The sequence below is a fragment of the Molothrus aeneus genome, chromosome 6, assembly GCF_037042795.1.
Source record: "Molothrus aeneus isolate 106 chromosome 6, BPBGC_Maene_1.0, whole genome shotgun sequence".
Taxonomy (NCBI): domain Eukaryota; kingdom Metazoa; phylum Chordata; class Aves; order Passeriformes; family Icteridae; genus Molothrus; species Molothrus aeneus.
In genome coordinates this window covers 46,436,323-46,462,201 of record NC_089651.1, presented here as the reverse complement: position 1 = coordinate 46,462,201, position 25,879 = coordinate 46,436,323, and the positions used below count along the sequence as shown (strand labels likewise).

Below are 25,879 nucleotides of genomic sequence, written 5' to 3'. Positions count from 1 at the left end.
AACACAGAGGGTGAAGGCAATCCTTGAATGGCCCAAATATGTTTTTTTTTTATTTATTTTCTAATACATTTTAATGTTGGAGTAATTTGAATTATTTTCTGTTTGACTACTATTAGGCATCAAGTTGATTTCTTTGTGGAGCTATCTGTTTCAACTATGTGATTTCTTTTAAATAGTAAGCTCAGTATGTGAAATGAGGATTGTTCTCCTTTTGTGTATTGAGTTACATAATTTATCTCTTCAGATGTTCTGTTTCATGTCAACAATTCCTTAAACCTTTAAAAAATTTGGTTTCATATTTGTCATCCTCCTGCTTTTGGGTACAATAGAAGTTTAAGTGAAATGTTAATGCTTCCGTTAGTATGGTAACTCTTTAACTCCCAACATTTTTAGTAACTTCCACATTGTTATTTTGTTTGTTTTAAAGGAGAATATTAAAAAGTGAGCCACCTTATCCACAAGAAATGAGTGCTCTGTCTAAGGATATAATTCAGCGTCTTTTAATGAAAGACCCCAAGAAGAGGCTAGGTTGCGGTCCCACTGATGCTGATGAAATCAAACAGCATCCCTTTTTCCAGGTAAAGCAAACAACAAAACTCACCAGATCCCATTTATTCTGCATCAGTGCCTGTGAAATCAAAGTCTGAGGAAATTTTGTTGTTCTGTTAACAGAACAACTTAGAGACCTCTTAGTTGCATGAATAATTGCATTGAAGTTAGTAAAAATAGCCATGTGTTTGTAGGTATGGATTTTGTGCTTATTAGAAGGGTATGCTAGATTTTTAATATATTCTGTCTGTATCTATCAGTTACTTGAAGAAGCCAGAGGAAACACTGCTGAAATCAGAAGGTTTCATGTAAAACACTGAAATTGTGTTGTGTTGTCTGTTGGGTTTTTGTTTGAAAGGATTTTTTTAAAGATTGCCACTAGAATTATTAGTAAAAATTTTAATATTAATAAAATTCACCAAACTCCTCTATTTACTTTAGCCTAATTGAATCTTTTGTCTTGTACAGTAAATTTTAATTTTGTTCAGATTTCAGTGTATTAACATTTGCTTTCAAACCATGAAGAAGATTGGATTTGCATACAATATCTGTATTAAATGTGGTTAAAATTGTGTGCTTTCTTTGAAAAAACAAATAATGTATTTATGGTGCTTCTGAAGCTAAGTAGAGTTAAACAGAGTTAAGCTTCCTTAATTTACTGTTTGTTTTGGGAGATGCATTTTCCGTCATGTAACACTTTCTATTCTTTACTTAATTTCAGTTTCACTCCTTTACAGTAACAGGGCAGTTTGCTCCTATCTGCTATTTCTATGCTTCCTCTTTCTAGTTGTGCCTGCAAATAAGAATTTGGAGGTTTATGCTCTCAGGGCTCTAAAAGCTGACATCAGTAATAAAGCATAGAAATTGGCAATGAGAACTTGAAGATACTGCATGCATGCGCTGTGGCTAATGAAAATATAAACATTGCTTATTCTGAAATAGAGGAAGAAATTCAGGGACCATCACGCTAATTGTTTGGCACATCTCCACTGTTAAATTATGTTGAATTTCTTTTTGGATTCTGTCTGCATACAAATAGCTTTGGCTTTAACTAAACAAATTAGTAGAGCATAATTTGAATGTTTTTCATCAGCCTGTGGAAAATGGCAAAGGGAGTTAGACTTGTGTTGTGACAAGACTCTCTTTCCAATATCTTTCTGTAAAATTTTCATTTAATTAAATTAATTTTCCTATTTTTTGTTTAGAATATGAATTGGGAGGACTTAGCTGCCAAAAAAATACCAGCTCCATTTAAACCAGTAATCAGAGATGAATTGGATGTCAGTAATTTTGCAGAAGAGTTTACAGAAATGGATCCAACATACTCTCCTGCAGCAACCCCTCAGACTTCTGAAAGAATATTTCAGGTATTTTCAAAACTCAGTTTTTTAAAGAAAATTATTTTAAATTATTTTTTAACAATTCCTAATGTATAAATAGCTTTTTTTTTTCACCTCCTGCCTGTTAAGCTTTTGGAATTAATTGTGTACCTTCTAATCCCAGTTCCCAGGGCTTTTTGCTCAATTATTGCAAAATGAGAAAGGTGGAAACAGTCCTACTGCAAATATGAAATTCCTTGTTTCTCCATTCCCAGCTGAATGTCCTACTTATTGGACTAAAGTCAGTCTGTTCTTTATTGATTTTTCGTACATTATGAGTCTTGTCATCTTGACTCCATCAGCCTGAGCTGCCAGCTTTGACAAGAGCAATTTAGTTCACCATTTCCACATTATGTGCTAGTTGAAGTAATCATTTGGAAAGTGGGAGCTGAAACTCCACGTTTTGTAGGAGCACTGTAGTTACTCAGCTGATGTTTCCAGATGAGTACAAAGCTTTCCTTACTGTTCCTTCTGTGCTATTAAAGAATGATCCCTTCTTGACTACACAGTCTGGATGTCAAACAGGCAGACACAGCTCATGTGCAACCAACTTGGTACCAAAACTGCAGAGGTGAACAGCAGTTTGGATTGCTTTCTCTTTCCCCTTGTTGTACTTTGTTGTTTTTTATTGTCTGTTTTTGAGCAGCTTAATCCTCAGGATAGAGGAATGTAGTGTCATATTTTGGATCTTGTTAGATTCAGAGTGACTGTAGCAAGCAGGTTATGTGTGTCTTAATAACATCTGATTCACCCTGCAGTGGTAGTCACAGCTGTTATTATGATACTCAAACTGGGCACATCATTGCCCACACACATTGACATGAATTTTATCCATTTAAAATTGTTCGATGCTTACATCACAATACAAACTATTTCATGCCTTTTCATGCCTTAACTTTAAGGTGTCATGGGAAGCTGGCTAGTTTGAAGACCAAGCCTTTATCACTATTGTAAAGCAATTGTAGCTGAGCCAGATTAACATTAATTAGAATTCTTGTAGTATTATTGTTTTGTCTCTAAGTGTGGAGGATCATATAACTAATTCCAGGAAGATACCTATTCATATTGAGCAGAGTAAGTCACAATTTCTCTATTATGATAGAAAAATTCTGATTTATTGAAAAATTCTTCTGAAACTTCTGTTGTTTCATATGTATTATGGTAGTTTATGTGCAACAGTATCAAGCTGTACCCTTCTCTGATGTTCTGATTTCATAGGGATATTCTTTCGTTGCACCATCTATTTTGTTTAAACGCAATGCAGCTACAGTAGATCCCTTCCAGTTTTATGTGGGGGATGAGAGACCTGGAATGACAACTATTGCCAGAAGTGCTATGTTGAAGGTAATAATAATATCAAGACTTAAATTAATTTGGTTAAATTAAAACTGTGTATAACTTCCCAAGCAGCAGTCATAAGCTAGGCTATGGATTACAAAATAATCATCATTCATTTATTAACTCTCTGTAATGGCTCCTCAGATGATTCAAGCATCTGATGATCCATCACATCTTGCATGTGATACTATTAAGAAATGGTTGAAGTTTAATCTGAAAGATGAGATGATTGTCTAGTTTTCCAGAAGTATAGTAGTAGTAATAATAATAATACCCCTGATAGTTCTTATTCAGCCAAACACTGTAGATATTTCTGAAGCTACTTTATTATGTAATAATTCCATCTATGTTATATTTACCCAAAAAAATATATAGTTGTGTGAAGCCTTATAAGAGCACATGCTATTGTGATGTCCTCAAATGAGCACATAGTTTTGTGGATAAATGTATATATGACCACCTTTGATCCTGTTTATTTGAATATTTTGTATCTTCAATTGTTATAGTAGTAATGATTTATTTAGTGATTGTTTGTTTAATGTAATGTAAGCTTTACTCTTTGATTGTTAGAATAATGTTTATGCATTTTATTCAGTAAAATTTGATTATATTTTAATAAAAAGAGAGCTCTTTTGCAGTTTTAAATATAGATGAAAAATTCTCATGAAATTTTACTCTTTGTCTTTGACTGTGTATACTAAAAGTATTCTGCAAAACTAAATACAGACAGTTTCCTAACAGGACTCTCCATTTTATCATCATTATGAACTGGATCTGAAAGAGAAACCATTGGGAGAAGGAAGTTTTTCCATTTGTCGAAAATGCTTACACAAGAAAACTAGCCAAGAGTATGCAGTAAAAATAATTAGCAAAAGGTATAAATATTCTATAAAACAATAAAAATATTTTCTTTGCTTACTGTCACCCATGGAGTAGAATAATGTTCACTACATTTTTGGAAATAGAAAAGTAGCTTTAAAATTATTTCCTGTTCTATGAATCTACAGAAACTTATTGTAACCTTTTGACCTTTAAAAGATTCTGAGAGTCTTTTGAAATAAAATGTTATTCTAGTTGGGACACAAGAAGAAACCTAGAGAGTACTTTTGTGGTTCCTAGATGTATTCTATAATTATTTCCCCTAATTTTGTTCCTAACAAATAAAGGTATGAGGTTCTTTTATCTTGACACTTAGGTGAACTGAATGTAGGCTTAAGCTAGCTCCCTCTCTTTAGCAGCCCAACTGATTGCCTAGGATACTGCTTTTAGGAATAGTTTGCAGTGTGGGTTGCCTCAGATCTGTGTGTGTGTGTATGTGTATAAAATGTAATTAGACTATGGAATTGTAAGTTGTATCTTGTTTCCTGGATGTTCTGAAGAGAACACCACAATGGAAGCAGCTGACTTGCTTCGTACACGGGTACCATCTGGTTCTCTTCCAGAATGGATTTCTCTGTGAGTTTCTGCTCAGAGAAGAATAAAGATAAGGGATTCTTTGAGTAGCAGATGGATTTTTGCCTTCATTTTGCAGAGTTCATTAGTAAGTACATCCCTAGTGTGTTGCAGAATGCTGGCAGGCGAGTAGAAATGTTCTGCTGTCAGAGTGATAGTTCAGTGATCTCTTGCCCAAGACATTTGGCTGTACCTCTGTTTTTCCAGACTCTAGAAGAAGCTGTCTGCCAGACCTAAGTGTCTGTCATTTCATCATATGCTTTTTGAATAGGACGAGTTCAAGAACAAGAAGCTGAAGTGCAGGTGTCTGAGTTAGTTTTCTGAAGTCTGCTGAATTAATGGAAGCCTACCTAAAGCTGTCTTGCACTAGAAGTGGGATTCAGTAACTTAAACATAGACATCTACATAGGGCCATTTTAGCATCTCTTGGTGTCTTCTCTGTCCTCTGGTTCCCATCAGTCTTGTGACTGCTACCTTTTTGTAGATGTCTTCATGGCTGATGTCATCTTCCAGGCTCTTCTTCCTATGCTTAGGCCACTGAATCCTACTCTAGGTATGTATGTTACAGTGAACCAGTTCACCCTATAAGATGGATTCATGGGAATTTCACTCATTATAATGAGACCCTAAGTGGTGTATGGTAGACACCTACATTGGGTATTTTAGTGTGGAGATCTCTTCCATGTGTCTACACTCAGAAGTTTTTTCTCTGGTACCAGCAGAACTGTAGGTTAGTGCTCCCATCTCTTTTTAACATAATGTGCATTTTGTTTCTGGATAACTGAGCAGACCAGTATTGACTTTTCCCCTGGAACTTAAGTTCTAGAAATTATGTCCCTGAATTATATTACTCATGAGGTTTTTTTTGCTCTTTCTTCTTCATCTTGGTGGCTCAGGCTAAATGAAGCTAAAATCTCTGTATACAGAAATTTATGAAATTTTTTTTTAGCATTGCAGGGTGTGAGCAGACTCAGCATGTTTGTACAGTATTTAGAGTTAGCAGTAAACCCACACTCTGAACAGTTGGCCAAAACCCAACTCAAATTAGAATCTGTAAGTAATATTGCTCTGAGGATCACGCCACTAAATCTTACTAAAAGGAAAAGTATAATAAATTTATAGGAACTTCTTTGCCTCAAAGTCAGTCTTTCACTCCTACTGGGCAAACGTGCTCAAAAAGGAAATCTTACATCTAGGGAAACCTTTTCATGATACTTGAGGTGAAAGCTCAGATGAACAGTTCCTCTGCTTTTTTAATAGTGCTGGACGTGCCCCCAGCCAACAATTTTAGGTTTCTCTGTATGTCTGATGACCACTGAAACAAAGTAAACCTGCTTGAGTTACTGTTTCAGAGCATCCCATTTGTTTCTCACACGGTTGCTTAAAATCTGACATGGTAACTATTTATGGAGGGGAAATATTCAGAAAAGTCCACATACAAATTTCAAAGATTTGTGCTCATGATACTGAACCTTTTTCATCTGTTTCCAAGATCTGCATCCTTCTGGTAGTAGTTTAGGGGTAAAGGCTGTGAGTCAGGTTTTTTAATTCCTTAAAGGACTAGAAGTCATTTTCAGTTAAAAAATTTCAGCAGCAGAGATGCAGGTGAACAGCTTAGTTTACTTGTTGATTATATGAAGCCTACAGAAATACAGAATTCTCTTGCACAGAATTCTCACTATAGTTCTCATCCTCATTAGGAAAAACAAAAGCAACCAGAAATAAAGAAAATATGTGGTGAAAGATTCTATCTGTGTCTGTTGCCTGTAAAGCCATTCTCTAGATCATTACAGGATTTGCCTTTCTCGGAGAGAGTTTTGGCAGAAATTTTCAGGCAGTATTTGCCAAAAGTAAATCAGTATATCTAACTAGCAGAAAAAAATGTTCTGCTCTGCCACCATTCATGTAGTTTTTATAACACTCACCATTTTCACTTTTTATGGCTATAGATTTCAGTACTTGAAAGGGAATTTATGCAACGATTTTTCTCTGGAAATAATCTCTTATCTCTTCCATTTCAAATTTTTACAATGCTCTGTTTAGGGTTTTTTTGAATAACACATTTCATATATAGATGATGTTACTTTTTCTAGTAGAGTTCATAGTTTCTATATAATTTTGGAAGTACTTGTCCCCATTAAGAATGGAAAAAAGATTGGGCCAAGATAAAGGTGAACTAACAAATATTGGTAGTAACAAAGGGAAAGTCAAATTGCTCTGCACTAAGGGCATGGTTTGTTTTAGATTGAAACTATTCTATATCACATCAGCTTTTGCTCTAGGAAGTTGCAGTTGCATTAAAAACATTGTTTGAATTGGGTGTGGGTTTTTTAATGGACTAAATTGCAGGGTTATGAGGAAAGTTTTTCTCCACTTAATTTTAATATGCATTTAATTGTGTTCAAGTGGTTGTAATAGTAAAAAAATATGGATTGCAAACAGTTAAAAAATAACGCTTGGAATGTGCAATTTGCTCAGTAAAATTGGTACAAGATGACTGCTCAATTTTTCCAGAATGGAAGCCAACACCCAGAGAGAAATAACAGCTCTGAGGCTCTGCGAGGGACATCCAAATGTAGTGAAGTTACATGAAGTTTTTCATGACCAGGTATTTTGAAGAAACTGTAATCAACACCTACCAAACATACTGCCATGTGTTTTCCCAAGAACTTTTTGGACTTAAGCATTCTGTAACTGTTGAGGCAACTTTTTTCCTAGGGCTTTTGTCTAGTCAGTATAGAAAATGAAGCAGAAATTGTGCATTCTAACAATCTTGCAGTTACTCTAGCAAATCAAAACAGTATGTGAAAAAATTAGGGGCTTGAATTCTGCTCATTGTTCTGTCTTTGTTTGCCATCATACAATGTGTTCATGGCCCAATTTCTGTATCTATGATACTGAAATGTGTTATCACCTTTCCCTCAGAATCATTATAAATCTTACAACATTATTTGTGAATTAATTTAGAAATGTTGTATATGAAGATTATATATCTAGTATCTTTTCCTACACATTAGTAACTTAATGGAGATAACCAAATAACTTGCCAGATTACTAAATGCAAAAGTAGAGCTTCTATTTGAAAATCTATTAAGATCAGTTAACTTAGGTACCTTAACTGTCTTTTTCCTTTAATGTAATACAGACTCCACAGCATGGAATAAACAATAGTTTGATTTGAATTGGAAGTTGGCCCTGGTTTGAGCTGGGGTTTTGGACCAGATGTCCTGTACAGCTCTCTTCCAACCTAGACTAGTCTGTTGTTCTGTGTTGGTCTATAGATTTTGTAGTGGAACAAGCGGTCTCTTACCTCTCCACATATCCCAGTCTGTCCCCCTCCTGCTGTTTGTACTGGGACCAGCAGAGAGCTCATGTAGAGCACCCCAGAATTTACTGAGAGGATACATTGTCTGTACTGTAATTTTTAATGACAAGAAAACCCTTTTTTTACTTATATGCACAGTATGAGTGTAGAACAGGACATTTCTTTCAGTTTCTTTTGAGTAAAATGAATATACTAAATCTAAAAAAATGGTTCTCCAGACTGCTGTTCCACTGAATAGACTGCTCTAAACCAACCAACCCACTGTATTTTTAGCTACTTCTGGTAGCTCCCAGGCGTTACCTTTCAGATTACTTGTGCACAATATTCTGAAGACCAAAACTGGAAGGAATTTTCTAGTTTTGACCTTTCTGAAGTTTGTCTTAATAAAAAGAAGTTCCAGTTTTTAACTTGCTCTGATAGCAGTCTGTTCAAATTCCATATTAGTATTCCAACTGTATAATATTGGGCTGCAGTCTCTTGGTGAGCCAGAAGTTTTCTAGTGAAAAAAGTATTTTTATCCTTTTTAACTTCCCTGTCAGATATTCCCAAGGCATAAAGAAGATTTGCAGGAGAGGAGATCATTCAAGCACTAGTGTATACCTTGGCTGTTCTAAGTGTTACTGTTTTCTGTCCACATAGCTCTGCTTCTGTTCTTTGGTATATAAAGTGTGCACCTTCTTGACTATTGCTTTGAATTCCATTTTTTGGCTACTTCTCAGAACTTTTTTGCTGTGCTTGCAAATACTACTTTTGTTACTGTCATTCAGGGGAGGGAAGGGCTAGAAGCCATGGCATGCCTACATCCATTGCCTTTTGAGAATGCTGACTTTACTTCCTTGTTCTGAGAAGTCTGCTGTTTGTTTAATGGCAAGATATTTGAATTGCAGTTGAGTGTGTGCCAATGTTGTCTAAGCCCCTGCTTATTTATTGCCTTCTAAAAACTCATTGCTTTTTTAATTTAAAAAAATGCTCTTTAAATTTTGGGAAGATATCTATTGTAATTGTAATGATAGAGTAGTTTTGGCTACTACTCTGTAGGGGATAAAATCACAAGTTCTAGATAATTTTTTATTTCAGAGGTTAAGTTTCAGGGTGCTTTTAAAGGATTTTGTAACATTTAAGTCCTTACGCATTTTGATAGATACATGTCCTTATATCAGAACAGGCTTAAGCAGCAAAAGTTTCAGTTTTTCCAGCTTTACTTGTTAAACTAAGTAAAGCCATTTCATCTCCCTACAAATGTGTACATTTAGCTGATGGCATTGCATTTTTGTTAATAAATATGGGTGCACATGGGAACACATTATTCTTCAGTCTCATCAAGACTGATGGGAAAAATGCCATCTGAGATTTGGTGCTTTTTTTTTGGTCTTCCAAATTACTACAAGCAGCAATGCTATTTCTTCAAACATTGAGAACCTGTCAGAATGGCACCTAACTCCTGAGTGAATGTTGGTTTGGAATGTTAAATTTCTAACATGCTGTATTTTTATTGTTTCAGCTTCACACATTCCTGGTAATGGAATTGCTGAAGGGAGGAGAATTGCTTGAACGTATTCAGAAGAAGAAACATTTCAGTGAGACGGAAGCCAGTCACATTATGCGCAGACTTGTTTCAGCAGTGAGCCATATGCACGATGTGGGAGTAGTCCACAGAGATCTGAAACCTGAGGTACAGTGACACGTGTGTGTGTGTATATAAATATATATGTTTAGACAATGAGTTATTAAATGTCTGGAATGTAATGTGTCTCTGTTTCTCCAGCCTTTGTTACAGAGTTTTCTACTTCTGTATTTTTAATTAGATGTTACCACTTTTACTTAACAAATTCTGTTGATATTTTTCTGTTTGTAGGTAACAGTAACTGTAAGCAATCTCTACTCTTAACTTGTTCAAAAACATTCTTTGCCTATATGGGGACATTTTTTACTAGCATGTATTTATTGTGTCAAACAGTTCATAAGCAGAGCTAGGTTGCTTGGGTATTTTGCCTGTACATTTCCATCTTTTGTTTGATCATAATTTCCCTGGTAGGGCTTCTTTTCCAGTTAAGTACAAAATGAGCACTAAGAGAGATTGTGATGTGAGTTCAGTGAGTTCAGTGAGTTCAGTAGTTTCCCAAAAGAAACAATTTATTAATATCTATTTTTCAGTAACTGCTTTTCTGATATTTTTGTTGTGCAGCAGCATCATGGCTTCTAGACCATTCAGTTTACTATTATAAGATTGACCACTGGCTTTGTTCTGCTTCCTGGAGTGTTTTCTTGGGTGCTTTTGCCAGCAATGGGTTGGGATGTATGTTTTCTTGAGCCTGAAAATAGTGTAGATTAATGTTGATTCATCCAGTAAGGATGTTTATTGTAGGGTGATGACAGCCATCATCATACCCCAGGAAATAGCTGTTCCTTTTGTAGCTGGAGTTAAAAAATAATCCACCGTTCCTACTGATGTTTTATCCTACTGTAACATACTTTCTATAATATGAAAGACTTGGTATTTTATAATAATTCCAATTCAACTGGTGAAGAAGTCTTCTAGGTGTTGCTAGTTGTTTATGAAAGCCAATCCAAAGTATATGAGTTTGAAAGAAACTCTGTCCTGGGCTCCTGTTGTAAGTAAACAGCTAAAGAAGGGACTACTTTGAAATTCTAATGTGTGAGTTGGAAAAGTCGTCAGAGAAACTTTTTCCAAGAGTCACATCGCCAGGGTAAGAAAACCATTTTTGAAACAAGTAATAATTAAAAGGATTAAACCAACCCCTCTTTCTTCTATTCTTATCATCTTAGTCTTACTTCCACTTTGAATATAATCCACAGTAAAGCAGAGCTTCAGCTGTAAGGTAAATTAGGCAGTCTTCAATTCTACATTATGTTCAAGAACAGAAGTCTGGAAAGTCAAGTAATGAAGGCTTAGCAAACAGCTTGCAGAATCCATTGCCTCCACAAAGTTGGACTTAAGCTGTTTGTCTCCTTCCTGCTTGTGTTGAAAGTTACTATTTTAGGTTCTGACATGAACTTAGTATGGGATATGCAAGTTTCCCAGTATAGATATGGTTAGTGCATTTCTCTGTAAAAAGATATATAGGAAATTCTTCCTGCTTTTCTAAGAAGTCCAGTCAGATGTTTTTGCTGCTCAGCTTTGCAATCTAATGTGCTACTGATAATTGTTTTTTTTAAAGTCTGGCTGGTTAAATGTAACTAAGAGTGAGACTTTGAATTTCATGGACTGGAAGACTTCTGTTTATCAGTACTAATTAGATCACATATGTTGGTCTACAAAACAGAGGAAAAGTACTGGATAGAAAATAGAGAATTCATAGGAATAAAGAGTTTGTATAGCATATGTGACTGTATTTGGAGCTTCTCAGTAGAGGATTTGAGGACTGTTTCTGTGATCATTAATCTGTGAACTGAGTTCTAAAGGTATTACAACAAACCATAAGTGTGCGAGAATGTTGTTTATATATCCTAAAATAAATGTGAAATGTAGCTGTAAATATTTGGGGGATTGGAGAGTTCTGAAACACGCTCTATTTGCCTCATTAACGGAAATACCTGAACCCGGTGTAGGATTCTTGGACTGTACCATTCTTTCCATGCATAACCAATTTAATTTTTATCGTAAGAAAGGTATTTTTAAACCAATGTTATTAATTCATTATTTACTTGTAGACTATATAACATCACCATAGAAAAAAGGCTATTATATTAATCACTTATCCTTGTATGAATATTTTTGCTGAAATTAGGCTTCCTGTAGATCCATTTACACAACAATTTAAAACTGCCTTCTCTGAATGTGCATTAAACTATATCAGCAGTACAGAAAGCAAAAATACCAAAATACTATTTTGTAGCAGCTATTTTCTATGGTCCATAATGAATGGTCTCAGGTTCTCCTTATTGATCTGCTGGCAGTCTAGCAATCATTTTTACCCTTGTTAATGAGTTTGAAATTAATTATTTTGTGTGAATCATCATTCACCTTTTGTATTACAAGGTTAGATAAGACTATAGGATTTCTAATATTGAGATTTTTTCTAGCATTCATAAATTGAGCAATAAGGCAGTAGCAAAATGATGCTCTACTCTCAGAAGATGAAGGGAAGAGTAGAATTAGCTTATGATACATCTTGGCCTCAGACAGTTTTTCTGTGACTTAGCTTCCCTCTTGTATCTTTCTTGGCAAATACAAATACTCAGGGCAGAAAAAAGAAGCAGATTGCCTTATATTTTCCAAACTGATAATAGCTTGTCTGTCCTCAAGTCCAAAGTGCCACATTCCAGTGTGTAAAGCTGGAATTCTCAGGGACTGCTGTACTAATGTCTCTGCCTTGGTGTAAGGAGTAGGTTTGTGGTGGGACTGTTACCTTCAGTGCTTGAATGCTGTCGGTCCCAGGTTTCTGTCAGAACACATATCCATCCGAACTGGCTTTGCCACCCATGGCAGACAGCTCTCAGTGAAACCTCTGAGCTATTGGTGCACTTCTTAGCACCATTTCACGCAAGGTGCACCTTTTTATCACCATCCTCCTCTTTCAAATTACTCTTGTGCACTGTTGTCCTCATGGCAATGCTGTGGTACCACTTGAGTACCAAAAACTGTTCAGTCACAAGACAGAAGGAGCAGTGGGAATCCCCCACACAAGAAAGTTGTTGTTCACAACATGCCAGAAGGAAGTGGAAGCTTAAGAAAATGTACTTTTGTTTGAGGAAGAAGGCAATTCTCCCATCTCCAAACATGTTGATGTCTTAGGGTTTTTTTCTTGTCAAAGTTCCCAGAATTCTCTTCTCTACTGTTCTGTGCCATGTATCCATTTTCATTAATAATTTCAGAACTGCCCTGACTTGTAGATATGCAGGGGCAGGTAAACATGTCATGTTTCTTACAATCCAGAGTATTGTTATTTCTGTTTTTCTCTTCTGTCAGTGTCTCGCAGTTCACCTTTCCTCTAGATAATGGAAAATTTTCTGAAGTGATAGATGTAGCAAAATAATTTTAACCAGTTTTGTACCCAGTGCTAATATTGATTTTTGTCTTTGCTTTTCAGAATTTACTATTTACAGATGAAACTGATAATTCAGAAATAAAAATAATTGATTTTGGCTTTGCTCGTTTAAAACCACCTGATAATCAGCCTCTTAAGACTCCGTGTTTTACCCTTCATTATGCTGCCCCAGAGCTCTTGAATCACAATGGTTATGATGAGTCTTGTGATCTGTGGAGTTTGGGGGTCATTTTGGTGAGTGATTGAGGTTTTTAACTATAATTTTATTGCATGTATTTCTTTTGTGTTAAAATGCAAGGGACTTGAGATGATTTCATACATAAATTGGTACATGCTGAATTCAAGGGAGGTGGAAGTACTTCTGCACAAATAATATGTTCCAAAGACAGATCTTTTCCAGAAGCAGAATTTTTTTTAGCAAGTAGGAAATAAAATTTAGCATTTTTGGGAATGGAAAAATTACTTGATACAGTCAGCTTCTCAAAAAGATATAGTCTTGTTAGGAGATTTTACAGGCATCCATATAATCTTCTGACACCTTCAATTCAGAGAAGGAATCAACCTGTATTCTGATCTACAGAAAATTAGTTTCATTTGATATAAATGGGTTAGAAATATATTTTCTTCATGTCTTCCTGGAATAGATGAATGTTTTTTCTAACAAGGACTCCAGAGAAAGTCTTCTATATTTAAATAGTCAATAGCTTCAAAGTTATGTTTAGGCCAAGTTTTATTGTGTAGCATTGGTGATGCAAACAACAGCCCCTCATATTTACCAGCAGAGTTGCCTATAAATACACTGTGTTTCCTAAGGCTGCTTTTGTTCTTGTGGCAGTACACGATGCTGTCAGGGCAGGTACCGTTTCAGTCTCAAGACAGAAGTTTAACATGTACCAGCGCGTTGGAAATTATGAAGAAAATAAAAAAGGGAGAATTTTCCTTTGAAGGAGAGGCTTGGAAAAATGTTTCTGAAGAGGCTAAAGAGCTAATTCGAGGTATGTATTTACAAGTATTTAAGGTACATTATGTTTTTATTTAAAAAGTAGAATTTGGAGAACCAAATTCTACAATATCTGGATGCTCCAAAGTGTCTCATCTGACAGAGCAATATGCACAGCTTGAGCTGTGTACTGACCTCTAATACAAGCTATGAGTGGCAATGGACACATCAGAATGTATTACAAATTTCTTGTACACCTAGCAGAGTTTTCTAATGTGGTAAGATGCTGACAAGGTTAGTGGGGTTACAAGGAACTGAAGAGCTTCAGAAAAAGTGAACTCACTCTTATAACATGTTTAAAAGCAGAGTTTTTTATTATGTTATTTTTGCTTTTCTAAGAAACCAAAACAGCTTATGAGATAGAATAGAGATTCTCTTAAAAGCTGAGCTTTTGTAGAGAATGGATTTATTACTATTTCTTTTCTGCTGGCTATTTTTTAATTCCTGTACAAAGACTACTTACTGTATTTCTGAGCTGCTTCATTGACATTTGCTTTGGTTCCCGTGCTTTGGTTCCCTTAAGCTTTAGAGCATCTAATTATGTTTTCATCATGAGCTAGACACCTACCTTAATGCTTCTTAGACGGAGTTCTGAATTTCTGTAGAAGCAGATTTGTAAGGAATTTTTCTGCCAAAAATGTAGGGATTTCCAGATTCAGACTTGAGTGAATTATGCAGGGAACCTGAGGCTTACTCTTTTGAACTTTATCCTAGACAGGTTATAAGTGAAGAAATATTTTGGTGGTTCTGAGTTTTTGTGAAGAGATATGTGAGTTATCAAACAGTTTAATATAATTTTTTGCCTTTAAGATTCTTCTGGAGAGGATGATAGTATAACATTGTGTAAGCCTTATCTAGGATAAATATTGGCATACCTAGGATAAATATTGACATTAGTTACTTATCAAAGCAATGCATGAGATTTTATTAAGAAATATTTGCATTTTCTATTGACCAAAGATAAATAGCTGACAGTTTTAAAGAATGTAATGTGTTTCTATTAGGACTTCTCACAGTGGATCCAAACAAAAGGATTAAAATGTCCAGCCTGAGATACAATGAGTGGCTTCAGGATGGCAGCCAGCTCTCATCTAACCCTCTAATGACACCTGATAACTTAGGCTCTTCAGGAGCTGCAGTGCACACATATGTCAAAGCTACTTTCCATGTAAGTTCTGAGAAATTTTTTGTCATGTGCTATATTTTGTAATGTGTCATCTGGATTTGTGTGTTTTCTCTTAACAACTATACATATCTCTCCTTATAATTCAGTACATCCTTATAGCTCAATTTTTTTTTTCCTCAATAACATTTCCTCATAACATCTCTGATGGAGTACACAAAAATAGGAATGATGAAGCAAGCATAAATTTCTTAGAGATATTTATTTTCATTAGGATTTGGACCTTGAGTGCTGTTCTGGAAACAGCAATTAAAAGTATTCTATGTCCTAGAGAAATCTATTAAAAGGTCTTCAAACTTTTATGTAAAAAAACCCAAAATTTTATATTTAACCGAAGTAACTGTTTGACATTTGTCCTTAGGGTTACTAAATTGAGGTAGAATTTCTGGAATGTATGTAGTTCATGTTTTTTATATAATGGGTGCAGTTTTAGTGGCCTTGCTTGTCTACTATTGTATATTTATTAAGATAATTTGAACTGCAACTGTATTTTACAAACATAGTGTTGATTCTCATGATACCCTCTACAGAGAATAAATCAAAATTGAGCAGATCTATGCTGAAATGCTTGTGGGTGCTTTTTAGGAAGGAGAGAAGAACAAAGTAATTGTTTTTAGAGAGGTCCTGACAAGCAACATAATTTGGGCTGAAAGAAAAATTGTAATTTAGCAGTGTCCTCTCTGAAAATGTAGTGTTAAATAGTTAAAGGCTAAGTAAAAAATGCTTCTAAACTAAAAAGAACAAGGAGAGGAAGATGCCAATCAATAATGTTATTTATTGGCTCTTATGTACCTGCAAAGGCTGGTAAAGTCATTGTTACAGCTACAATAGGAATTAGTCAAGAAATTACGTTTTAGCTTGTGATGTACCATGGACCATTCACAATAAGTTATAAAATGTGTTAAATATCTTTAAAAACTTAGAATTGCCTTTTATTTTGAAACAGGCCTTTAACAAGTACAAAAGGGAAGGATTTTGTCTCCAGAATGTGGACAAGGCACCTCTTGCAAAAAGAAGGAAAATGAAAAAAACAAGTACAAGCACAGAGACACGTAGCAGCTCCAGTGAAAGTTCCCATTCTTCTTCCTCTCATTCTCATGGTAAAACTACCCCCACAAAGACATTGCAGCCCACAAACCCTACAGACAGCAATAACCCAGAAACCATCTTCCAGTTCTCCGACTGAGCAGCAGAATGTCCTGTCTCGAGGAGCTAAATGGTTACAGACTTGGCAGTACCTGTATTGTCTTCTCCTGCCCTTCCTCCTGTGGCTTACAGGCTGCTACAGGAAGACTTCTGTTGCTTTAGAAATGTATTTTAGTCATATCTTTTTAGCTCTGTATTTCCATACATTTCCTTCTAGAGTTGTATGGTATCACTGGATATAGTGTAATACTGTTATACAGCCAACATTGTATTCTCTGAGGGCTACATTACTGGTGTGCAGCCAAGCTCCAGGTAAGTAGCTGTGCTGCTCATGGTACTGCTTGGAAGAAGACTGTTCCTCAGTGTCACAATCTTCCTCCCAGTTCCTTCCCTACTGCTCAAAGAAAGGAAAGCTCTGTAACATATGTAGAACTTCAGGATCTTCTGCTCTTACCCAGCTCTGTGAAGAATATTGTAGAATTTGATTCTTCATGCATGTAAACAATCATTGGTACAACGCACCAAAGCAGTCTAGTAGTCTAAAGCCTTTTAAATTTATGGTTATGATCTGTCCCATTTTTTTGAATTTTAAGATCAAAATGAAGCACTATGGAGCTCCTACTTTGTTTAAAAATAATATCTTGTTCTAAACAAATGAGAATAGAAGTCTTAGATTTTTTTTTAATTTATTTATTTTTTTAAACACTTCTAGGGTAAAAGATATCTGATAAGGTGAGATGTCTAGTACTGTGATACAATAACTTTTATTTTTTTGAAGTTATTAGCTTCTAAAAGATTTTAAAGATTCTAAAATGTAATGCTATAAGAGAAAATTAAATTTCATATTTGATTCTTTGGAAAATGGCCACATATTAAAATACCTATTTCAAGATTTAATTTTAATTTATATTTTCTTTTTATAATTACACAATAATTTAAAAATACGAAGATTTTTTTAAAGATGAGAGAACTCCAGTTTCAGCATTTGTTATTATAGGGTCCATAAAAATGCATACCAAGTTATTGGAATTTTGCATTGTGCAAATATGGCAGTCTAACAGTGACTGTAAAATATTAGAATATATATGTTTTATTTTTTTGCACTTTATAACATCCAAAGGAGATGTTTTAGAATAAAGTGCACTCAGATCTCTCTTCCTAAAAGGTGCTGAGCACTGTTTTACTGGGCTGAATGATCTGAAATCCACCATATTTGGTGGTTGTGGTCATAGTGAAGGAGAATTCTGTACTTTGCAGGAGTAAATCCCTGTATATTACCCACTGTTTTCATTCCTTACTGTAAAATGCAAAGCTCTTTCTATCTTGCTTTTACATTGTATATAACAAATACTAGACCTGGGCACCTTGTGTAGTGTAGACGTTAACAACTTATGCACTGGGAATACTAAAGGGAAATTATATTGAACACTGTGCTTCACGACTTGTTCACTGTGGTGTTCTACAGTGAAGTATTTCCTACTGTGATAGTATAGTATGTACATAACTGTTTGGAATCATAAATGTGACTTAGAGAAACATCAGCATAAACTTTTAAATCAGTATATTTTATAAATTTATGGAGAGCTCTTTTATAGCTTGTATTCTCAATGACTAGGGGTAATTTAAGTGCTAAAAATGGCTCCAGTTTTGCAAATACTTACATGTGTAAGTTTCCACTGAAGTCAGAGAGGCTCCTTGTCATATGCCTAAATTTGTGTGATGGAAGACTAATTGACTAGAGGATTTTGTTAACAGCTGTCTCTATCCTAAAGTAACCTTAATCCAAACCCTATGCAAAAAAAAAAAAAGGTTATAGAAATTGTTTATATCAGTGGTTTTATTTATAGAATTATATCATATATCAGTATTTACAAATACAATAAATCCATGTTTACAGGGATTGTGTGTATCAAAACATGGCTTTGAAGCCCAACATGTTTGTTCTGTGTTTCTTTAATATTAATAATGGCATTCTGAGGTTTTGGAATTGCTCATGTGAAATAGTTTACTACTTTCTTGATGTGAATGTCAACAGTAATTGCAGCATTAATTTCAGGTTGATGTGAATATTGAGATTTGCACTGTTTATGTAGAAGTAGTATATTTAAAGATCAGTCTATGTGCTAATAACACAACCAATTTTAAGTGGCCTATGTTAAAGTATTGAAAAATAATTGTCAGTGTAATATATTCAGGTTTGCTTTCTGAATGCTCTCTTTGGAAGTAATCTCAATAGTGAACATGGCTCATTTGTAAAAGAATACTTTTTCTCTCCCAAATAAACTTGCTGTAAATACAACAAACAATCCACCATTAATACTTGTTATGCAGACAGTATAAGTGAATTTGGAGATTGGAGATCAGGTTGCTTATCAAGTTTGCACTTTGAGGAGTTCGTGGAACTTGTCTTCAGGATGAGGACAACAAAAAGCAATTTCAGTCTGATTTCATTTAAGTGTAAGAAACTGTTGGATACCAGGTGGATTTGGAATATTGTGACCCAGCTGAAAGAACTTAAATGTTAGGAACACGGGATGTTAGGAAATGTTGTTTCCCTGTTGGAAAATTTAAACTGTTTCTTGACAAACTGATGAAACAACAGGAATGTTTGCACAAGATACTAAATGCTAGAGATAATGGCTGTATTGTCAATCTTTTTTTCTACACAGGTTTTGAGAGACTGTTGTGAGACAGAAAGTTATTAGAATACATCACTTGTATCAAAGACAACTTTTATAGCTGAATATTTCTGTGTCCTCTTTGTGCTCTTGCGGTAGTTGTTTAATAAAAATTGAAACCCAGGGTATTTCTTTTGGGCAGGGCTAAGTACATTTAGGTGTCACCTTGTATTTGCTTTGAACCAGTTACCCAGGGTAGCTGAAATGTTTGACTGCCTGCTGCCTCCAGGTGACAGAGCTCTCGAGGAAGTGGATTTGACACTAAGCTGTCTGAATTTTTAGATTAGCATTACATAAACAACTGCTGATGTACATACACATTGATACATTGAAACTTGAGTTGCAGACTAGGCAGCTCGAGATTGGGTTTACTTCTTGTTCTAATGTCCCTGCAGGAGAGTATTTACTCTTGGCAGAACAATGTTTTAATCTGTTGACCAGCCTGGAACTCAAGGTCATATAAAGACCGTGGGCCATGTTTTTCTTACTCTGACCACTGTTTCAAATTTGAAGTGTACAAGTTAATCTTCATTAGTACTATAAATACTTTATATTGTCTTGGTGAAGAGATGCTACACTGTGAATTGTGTATACTCAGATTAAGTTTTCTTCACAGTGCTGCTATGCCTCAGTCAGCTTTAATGTCTGGTAATGAATCTGTCTGCTGTCAGAAATACAATGATGTCAGTGATGTTGTAGGCAGATTTGTGTGAAAAGTCAAATTTCTTATGAGTAAAGATTTCAGTTAGTGTGGGTTTTAATCTAATCTTCAAAGTACTCAGTGTCTGGTAAAGCCATTTCTTTGTAATACTTTTAGAAACACAAATACTAGTATAGCAGGTCATTCTGCTAAAGGATTTAGAGAAGTACAAAGAAAAGCACATAACTTGCAGTTCCTCTGGTTTAGTGAAATTTCTATACTTTGAGGAAAAGAATCAGTGTATTTGGCATATGCATTGTTTACTGCTATTAAGAAACCCCTATCAAGTACTTCATTAAACAGCTGGGGGTGATGGGGATCATGTACTGCATCAGAGACTGGATTGAGGCTTCAAATTGGCTCTGCTGATGGAGGTGTTTTCTCAGCCCTTTTCCATGGCTACTTTTCTGAACAAAATAACAATTCCTACACAGCTGTATCCCTTCTCAGTCATCTGAGAACAGAATAATTCTCAGCAGAAAATATGTTCATTGGTTATAATGAAATGTTGCACAAGCATTTTCTAATCTGTGCATGTGTTGTCTGCATGCATGTAGATACATGCTGTATTGCATGTCTAGATCTCAATTTAAAGTAATATGCCTTGATTAACAGAGCTTGTATTTTAAAAATTGGTTCTGGGCTCACACAGATTTGGAGGACTGGATAAGGCTGCCACAGAAGAGGAAGAAGGTTGTAGGAAGTCAAGAGGTGAGAAGCTTCTGGGCAAATATTTTCAGGGGCAATTTTTCCCCTGGCTATCTCCATGTGCATGTATTACTCAGTGACAATGAATTGCAAGCTTTCTTGCCAGTTATCCAACATAAACATATTTCCTACCTCTGCAGGTCCCCGAGTACATGTGTGTGTGTGTAGCTTTATAACATTTACTTCATCATATTGAATTTATTTATGTCTCAGGTATCATTCCAGGTGTTTTTACTAAATTAATGGTCTTTATTTCTTCCCCCATAAGTGACAGTCTTTTTCAAAATACTGTTTTTACATGGCAAAACATACTATTGCCTTCCTTCAGTTGAAATAGTTGACTGAATATTCTGGATCGAGAGATCAGAATATAACATGGGTATTTCAGCTGTAAAGAGATAAAAGTGCTTTGATCTTTGTCTGCTAGTGAGAAACACTTCTCAGTTTGGTCTTTTAAGCCCACAAGGCACTAGATTCTCTAAAAGTAGAAGAAATTTGGAGCTGTTCACTAGCTTTCATCTGCCATCACACATTTTTTGTATCACATATTAAATAGATTCTGAATCTTCAGAACACCTGTGTAGAAAAGAAAACTCAGACTGATTCCTGTAGTCTGCAGTAGAAAATGAAGTTATGGTTTCAATTACATAGAGTAGCTGAAACAGTCTCTTGTTTGTTGTACCCAGAAACTGCATAATGGAGAAATGCAAGAGACCTGCAGTAATGTAAATTTCAAGAAAACATGTATTTTGACAACCTTCATGTCCTGTGTGACAGAAATGGAAGACAGCAACTGGCTGGGAAACATTTTTCAATTTTGTAAGCATAGATGTTATGGGCTGGTCTGACTAATACTTTAATCAGTGGTAGAAAGGAATCCGTATTATTTGCATGTAAAATTGCTTTTAAAAATTGGCAACCAATCTAACTGTATTCACAAGAGTCATGGAGAAGTCTGCTAACTTCCTTTGAAATGCCAATAATAAAGGAAAGAAAAACAGAACTCTTTAATTGCTTCAGGAACTGCCAAAAACCCTAACAGATGAAAGTGCAAATTGATTGCAAACTTCTTACAGCTTTCTTAATACAGAGATCTTTGTCAACAAATCCAGCATCAAATCTTGAAATCGGTCTCATTTATGTTCACCTGATTTTCCCTAGTTGTTTTTTTATTTTGTTAAATATGTAGTTGTCCTAGTATGATTATGACCAAAAGTCTATTTGCATAAGAAGGAGAAAAAAAAAATCAAAGGATTTAGGATTAGGCCTTGTGAATAACCAAAATAAATCTGCTTGGAAAGGTAACCATTTCAAAACATGCATATATATTAATGGTATTTGCTGATAAAACTATGTCTTGCTAAGTACATTTAATCTAAGTTATGGATGTGATTTTGTGTGACATTCAGCTATGCTAAAAAAGCTTTCAGGTTTAAAGTCTTTGGAGTTTAGGAAAGTAAGAATAAAGGGGAAAATTTAAAGATGATGCTGCAGAGAGGGGGCAATGCTTGAAATTTGTCCATGAGTTACTTGAGGTGACTGCTTACAGAGGTATCATTGTATGGTCTGCAGAAGCTCACTCAATAGTTCATATGCTTCTCTTCCTATAAAATTAATATACAGTGGAGAAGAGAAATTCAATTCACAAAATCAGCAAATACCTCAAAGTTTTTCTCAGGTATCTCCTTAATGAGTTCTCATCCTTTAAGCAGATAACTCCACTGAACTTAGCAGTTACTCGTGTTGAAGCTACAGATGCTTGAGGGAACAGGATCCCACTCTCTGGCTCACTGTAGAGAGATGCTACAAATCAGAGCTCAAGGTGCTGTGTCCCTGCTGCTTTTAAGTTCAAGTGTTCATACAATTCTGCTTAGTATGTATCACCATGTCAGCCCCATTGGTATGCAGCTGTGGCTGGTCAGTTCAATTTTTTAGTGCTGTCAAATTAAAGGCAGACTTGAGATCTACGTCAGGACCAAAGTGATTCAAGGCTTTGAATCTTAACATGCATCTGGATTACAAAAATGAATTAAAGTTTGGCATTGGCTTTCAATCTTGATAGTCTTAAGATGTTTCTGCAGCAAATGTGTATGCCTACAGATATCTTTACAGTATTGATCTCTTTCACCTGCAGAGAAAGAAACCTGCAAAATTGTTTCTTGCCAGATAAAAACTTTTGCTGGAGTCCTAGTAGAAGAAATCATCCCTAATTTCTACCTTTACCTTTGAAGCTATAAAGGAAAAAAATGAATTGGTGACAGATTCTGACAGCTGGTTATAAAGGAGCAGGCTGTGTTAATTTGCAGTGAGAGGAACAGGGCGTTCTGTTTCATGTGTCAGTGTGGGCAGGGAGTGGGGAGAGGGAAAGAAATGGAAAGAAGGGAATGCTGAGTGCTTTGCCTCACTGTAATTTACAGGACATTCTGGTTGCACACCATTGCTTTTGAAGGACCAATTATTTCCATATTCAGTTAAAATCCTTTTGAATAAAAAAACCCCACACAGATTAATCTGACAACTTTTCTTCTTGGAAACAGTTCCATTTTCAAGTGGCAAATACAGCATTGTGGACATTGATTCCTTATTTCCTTAATGCCAGTTATCAACAGATTACAGTGGAATTTTCTTTCTGACAAATACACACCTCTCTCAGTTCTTTGTCATGCCAACATGCAAAACCTTGTGATAGAATTTCATAAAAAAGCAGAGAAAATTTTATAAAAAAGAGAATTAATTGAATTGGGGTTTTTTTTGCCCAACATTCAGAAATGAATGAGGATTCTTCAAGTGGGTCCAGAGGATTATTCTGAATTTGATGGGAAAAGTACTAGAAGAAAGGATAATTTTGTGAATACAGTGGTGAAGAAAATACAGGAAAGCTGTGCTCTAGAAGACAGCTCAGGACTTGTGGAACACTAGTGGAACCAGATGTCAGGTGAATGCTCCTGTCTCTAGAGCTGTTAAAGCATAACCATGCTTATTTGAAGGATGATAAGCCCATCCTGTTGCCCAGTCCTGTCAGAGCCACAGGATTTGTGCCATGACCTGTTCAAAGGCACATGATGAGCCCCAGGGGAGGCATTCTTTGTTTAAGACTATTTTGTACTAATTCTGGATCTGCTGATTTTTTTAAAGACTTCTCTCCAGTTATTAACATAATTGAAACATCTAATTTAAATGCATGATTTTTCATTCTTTCCAAACAGGACAAAAATAGTTGCTGAGCACTCTGTTGTCACCAATGTTTTTCTTGCCTCTGGATATAATGAACCGATGATGTTGCTGAAATTATTCGTTGTCCTCGGCAACTTTCTTAGCCATTTGTCATAGTATTCACACTAAACAGTATTATCTGTCAATGTTTTAAGGTACCTACAGGTTTAGAAATTTTCCGAAGTTGAATGTAGCTTTCGACTCCCTCTGGTGGTCTGGCAATGGAGCTGGCAAATAGTTTGTCTATCGCTGACTGCAACAAGCAAACGTTTGAATGCAGTATGACATTGTATTTTATTTTTACTCTTAAAATAGTCCCTTAAAATAGGAATAGTCAAAAATGATACATGGCTGGTTTTCTATTTTGAAAAGTAGAGGCTTAATAACGTGCAAAATCGTTGTATCTTTCTAAAAACATATAATTACTATTTTTAAAAAATCCATAATACTATTCTGGATGTTGTTTTCGTAAGTCAAAAGAATAGGAAAATGTCTTTGCCTCTGAGGTTCAATTTGCCTAGGAATATTTTCTTTTATGAGTTTAAGCTAGAGATTAAACTACAATCTGGATCACATCTAGAATTTAGCTGAACTGTGTCTGTAAGTTTTGTTACTGTGCAAGGACAGTGCAGGGTCCCTCTTCATCTATTTCCCTACAAGCAGTGTTGGACACCAGTTTGAAATAGAGCAGGAAAGAGGCTTACCATGAGAGTAGCACAATGAAAGATTCATTATTAGACCCTAACCTGGCTTTTCCCTGAATTTAAAGTAGCCAAAGCACTTACCTAAAATCCTTAGATCTTTGAACAAGACTGAAATGTTTTTCACTGGCACAATAAAAATGAGAAACAGCAAGCTATGGCATTTTTCTTCCCGTTTTCTCCCTGTTTCTTACTACATGGTAATATAGGATAGCAAATTTACTGACACCATACCATTGTAAAAATTCAGTTATGGAGCAAGTTGCAATTCAGATATAAATACGTTTATTCAGCCTCCGAAAAACAGTGTAGTGTGGATTCTTTAAATTCTGGGAGATGACTCTTTTTTTTGGTGTATGTGAATATTTGCATTTGTGGTGCAGAGGATATTTCCAGGCACAGTGTGGCAGGTTTAAAATGTAGTATGAAGCACTGAGCTGGAAGAATATGATTTTAGTAGATACTGGCAGTTGAGTGATGCTCTGTTGCCCTTTCACTGGCAATGCTGGCTCCCATTTCACGTGGGTGGGCTTAGAAAGGACCTCTTTTGGAGTCTTTTTTTTCAGCACATTTAGTAATTGAACTTTGGATTCAGACAATGACTGCTAGACCCTGTCATTTCTTAAAGACTGTGAATTAACATCAAGGGATTTCATAAAATAGTAAAAAATGTGTTTGCCTGATTGTACAGGCATACATTCAATTTTCAGTATCAGTTGCCCATTATCTCACAAGTGCAGTATGAATTGAATCACTTTGAAGGCAACAAACTACAAAATCAAAATCCATTGTGAAGAAAGCTTTTCAGGTTCCTAAGTTTTCTTGAATTGTTTTGTGTATGACATTAACTTTCAAACAGCCATAAGGGCTTAATGGTTTACAAAATAATGTACATTTGCAGATGTAACTATTCTAAGAAAATAAACTCATCTAAGTACAAAACCTTGAAATGTTGAAATAATTTGATAAAGTTTATTTCATTTTTTACATGGCTGTCTTCCTTGCTATGAGGCAGGGGTGGGAGGTTTTATAATGGGCTTTTTGTCAGACTTGATTTAGTGGATACTCTTCAGTCTCACTTCCCTTCAAAGAACATGTTTATACTCTCAAAAAGGAGACAAATGTCACTGTGAAATTCTTTCCTCAAAGAACTTTCATATGGTCTGTTCTCAATTTCATAGAGATTACTGACTTCAGTAGGAATGGAGAACTGTGTAGTTCCTCCTTCTGCCAACAGTGTTGCACTAACTGGAAAAAAGATGACTTGGGTTCCAGTAAAAGTTTTGCTTCCGTTAATGGTTATGAGCTGTGCTCTTCACTGTAGAGGAATTAATTATCCCACTAATGAGTTTTGGCCTGAGAATTTTTGCACTTCACATTCTACAAAATAGCAGACGGCAGTGGGAGTTGATTATGATTGCCTTAAAATACAAATAGTATTTGAATTGCATCTCTGATCACTTGCAGTAGGAATATATTAAACATTCTAATAAGCATT

The 25,879-nt window shown here is 35.4% G+C and overlaps 1 protein-coding gene across 2 annotated transcripts in view; it reads left to right on the top strand.

Annotated features, from left to right (window-relative positions):
- RPS6KA5 (ribosomal protein S6 kinase A5) overlaps nucleotides 1–25,323 on the top strand; it is a 73,560-nt gene extending 48,237 nt beyond the window's left edge. For both annotated transcript variants that reach the window (XM_066551239.1, XM_066551240.1), the window contains 10 exons: nucleotides 428–578; nucleotides 1,755–1,916; nucleotides 3,147–3,272; nucleotides 4,008–4,141; nucleotides 7,233–7,326; nucleotides 9,545–9,715; nucleotides 13,095–13,286; nucleotides 13,888–14,047; nucleotides 15,057–15,220; nucleotides 16,182–25,323. In XM_066551239.1, coding sequence (XP_066407336.1) covers nucleotides 428–578; nucleotides 1,755–1,916; nucleotides 3,147–3,272; nucleotides 4,008–4,141; nucleotides 7,233–7,326; nucleotides 9,545–9,715; nucleotides 13,095–13,286; nucleotides 13,888–14,047; nucleotides 15,057–15,220; nucleotides 16,182–16,421 — 1,594 coding nt within the window. In that variant the 3' untranslated portion in view covers nucleotides 16,422–25,323. The remainder of the gene's footprint in view (nucleotides 1–427; nucleotides 579–1,754; nucleotides 1,917–3,146; nucleotides 3,273–4,007; nucleotides 4,142–7,232; nucleotides 7,327–9,544; nucleotides 9,716–13,094; nucleotides 13,287–13,887; nucleotides 14,048–15,056; nucleotides 15,221–16,181) is intronic.
- Nucleotides 25,324–25,879: the final 556 nt, after the last annotated feature.